We start from the raw sequence: 3,348 nt of genomic DNA, 5'->3' as shown, positions 1-3,348 counted from the left end.
TAATAAATAATGTACTGATTTAAACAAATTTAGTTGGTGAATAGATATTAGATGCTCTTACCACACATATATACATCCAAAAAAATGTTATCTGAATGTGATAGGATAATTTTCTTGTATATAATGTAATTTATATCTATATACATAAAATATGAATGTGCTGCATGCTTTAAATACATGAACCAGAAAAATTTTAAAGTATAAAGAAGGTATTAATGTTTGTTATATTCTTTGGTTCAGTATGTGAACAACCCTGTAACTAAAAATTTCCAAACATTAAAATCAGCATAAAGGAGATTCAGAACAGGAGCAAGACAATTACAAAATCATAACCCATGTTATTTACAGAAATATCTGAAAATTGAAGAAAATATGATTTGTAATTAGGTTGAAAATTTTTGCATACAATAATGTCCTGGCATGGAATAAGAGAAAATTTCCCATTGTGTCTAAAACACTAGCTCTGTGTGTGTACATGTTTGCCTGTGTATATGAGCATTTTTGTACATTTATTGTGTGTGCTACATATGTTGATGCTAATGTCTAGATTGTTTTCATAAACTCAATTGGTAAATGAAATACAGAAAACGTTCTGAGTGAGGAAAATGATGTCAGAGACTTCAATAGAAATAATTTTCTTTGTGGCTAAGGAAAGTAAATGCTCTGCTTAGCAGGAGAGCAGATTGCATTAGTAAAGCTCACAGGCCCAGTGGAAGCACGCTTTTCCTACTCAGGACTCAGTCTACCACAGAGGATGAGGAAAAATTTGAAAATTTTTCATCATGTGAGAGATGGGTTACTGTAACTTAAATTTTCTTTGGAAGTACAGGTAGCCTAAGTCTTTTGTTATCACATGTTAGATTAGAGGGAAAGTTAAAAAAAATATAAACCTTTAATGAGATATAATCAGATAATGTTTAAACAAAACACAACCAGGATAATACAGCATCACTGTTGAACAGTTGGAGTCACATTATAGAATGCTAAGGTTTCAATTGAAGCAGTTTTTCCTTTAGTTCAGGGCTGATTTACCTAAGTGAGAGGCAGCGTCTATAGGGAGAAATAAGGCAGACCCTGAGGTGTTGTTGCATCACTGAGCTTCCTCTGTGTTCCCAGTAAGTGCAAATACAACACTTAATATTTATATTGACTGCTCTTTTAAAAGTTATAAACAGTCTTCTGAAAGGGAAAACAGTGAATCAGGAAATATCATACGTGCTGGAAAGTGTAGCTCATCCGTTGTTTGCTTAGCACATGCAATGTTCTAGGCTTGATCTTTTAGACTCTCTGTTTCTCTGCCTCTTTCTCTTCCTCTCTGTCTCTTGGCCTCTCTTTCCAAGAAATGAATACCAGCAAACTGACATTCTCTCCTTTAATATTTTAAGACATGCTAAACAATAGTGTTAAATATATTGCTTTTATATTTTTTTTTGTCAGAGAACATACAGAAAGCCACCATCAGAAGGATTTCTGTGTTAAGCTATGATGTGGAATAAAGATCTTTGAAGACATGTGCTGAAGTCACGAGGTAAGTTCCGTTTCATGGTTGCAAGCTAACAGCAATCACCAGTTGACTCCAGAGCATTTCTGAGGAAGTTTGTGAAAATCCTATGCTTTCACTCTGATTTTTCTTTACTTCTATCATTGTATTTTAGAGTAAAACTTTCTGTATTTTTCTACATTGTGTATTTTTCTGGTGTTTCTGATAAAGATCTGCCAAGTTATTTGTTATAGATGACTATATTTATTGGGCACATACTCTTGATATTCCATAATTTGAGAAAATATTTCTTATATAATAACCACTGTCAAATTCTTCTTTCTTCCAAGGTGAACATAGAGGGAATGCATATTTTTGCCCTGGTTGTGTTGTTTGTTCTGGTACAAATTTGACTAAGCAATAAAGAAGAACCTGTCAAGCCACTTGAGGCTCACCATGCTTGCCTGGAATAGCAGTGATGTTACAGAGCCCATATTTATCCTAAAGGGCTTTCCAGGACTAGAGTATGTTCATTCTTGGCTCTCAGTACCTTTCTGTCTGGCTTATTTAGTAGCCTTCATTGGTAATGTAACCATTCTTTCTGTTATTTGGATAGAGACCTCACTCCATCAGCCCATGTACTACTTTCTTTCCATCTTGGCACTGACTGACCTAGGTATGTCCATGTCTACACTTCCCACAATGCTAACAGTGCTGTGGTTGGATGTCCGAGAAATACAGGCGAGTGCTTGCTATGCTCAGTTGTTCTTCATCCACACATTCACATTTCTTGAGTCCTCAGTGCTTCTGGCTATGGCCTTTGACCGCTTCATAGCAATCTGCCGTCCACTGCACTATTCTACCATCCTCACCAACAGTGTGATTGGCAAGATTGGCATGGCCTGCTTGCTACGGAGCATGGGAGTTGTTCTGCCTACACCTTTGCTACTGAGACGCTATCACTATTGCCGCGTCAATGCCCTCTCCCATGCCTTCTGCTTACACCAAGATGTTCTGAGGCTGTCCTGCTCTGATGCCAGGATCAACAGCGTCTATGGACTATGTGTAGTTATCGCTACACTAGGTGTGGACTCAGTCTTTATACTTATTTCTTACGTTCTTATTCTGAATGCAGTGCTGAGTATTGCATCCCGTGAAGAGCGACTAAAAGCTCTGAATACCTGTGTTTCCCATGTCTGTGTGGTACTCATTTTCTTTGTTCCAGTAATTGGGGTGTCAATGGTTCATCGCTTCGGGAAACATCTCTCTCCCATAGTCCACATCCTCATGGCTGACATCTACCTGCTTCTACCCCCAGTGCTGAACCCAGTTGTCTACAGTGTGAGAACAAAACAGATTCGTCTAGGAATTCTCCGCAAGTTTAGGTTAAGTAGAAGGTTTTAAGTTACTCATATTCTCTGATTTTTGCCCTGGGAAATATTAGAAAAGATATTTGTTTTATTACATGAAAAATATAGACTATAGGTCTTGGGTCATACTTGATTAAATTAGGATAAACTAATTATTTTATCTTCTAAATATGCAGTCTCAGTTAATTTTAGTCATTGTATCACTTAGGTTCTGATGGCCAAATTGTGATAATTACTATGGCCTTTTTCTGTACTTAAGATTATTATGAGATTTAATAATAAAAAAAAATCCATGTAATGGGAATTCAATTTTTGAAAAACTATATAATTTTTACTTTTTAAAACTATCATAGTAACATTCCTTATGAAAAAATAGATTTAACAATATTAAAAAATTAAGAACTCACCAGCTGCTGGCTTAGAAAAGAATATAGCTAAATGTAATACAGATTTTATGCAAGTGTTGGTATTGGAAGACTATGTGAAAAATGTGATGGC

At 35.9% G+C, this 3,348-nt stretch overlaps 1 protein-coding gene across 1 annotated transcript; it reads left to right on the top strand.

Annotated features, from left to right (window-relative positions):
• Positions 1 to 1,936: 1,936 nt before the first annotated feature.
• LOC110299280 (olfactory receptor 51L1) lies at positions 1,937 to 2,884 on the top strand. The gene has a single exon (XM_021168941.1). The coding sequence runs from the start codon at positions 1,937 to 1,939 to the stop codon at positions 2,882 to 2,884; it is 948 nt and encodes a 315-aa protein (XP_021024600.1).
• The last annotated feature ends 464 nt before the right edge of the window (positions 2,885 to 3,348 follow it).

The sequence above is a fragment of the Mus caroli genome, unplaced genomic scaffold (genome assembly GCF_978045245.1).
Source record: "Mus caroli unplaced genomic scaffold, Mus_caroli_1 scaffold_8, whole genome shotgun sequence".
Classification (NCBI taxonomy): domain Eukaryota; kingdom Metazoa; phylum Chordata; class Mammalia; order Rodentia; family Muridae; genus Mus; species Mus caroli.
This window is presented reverse-complemented; position numbering and strand designations above follow the sequence as displayed.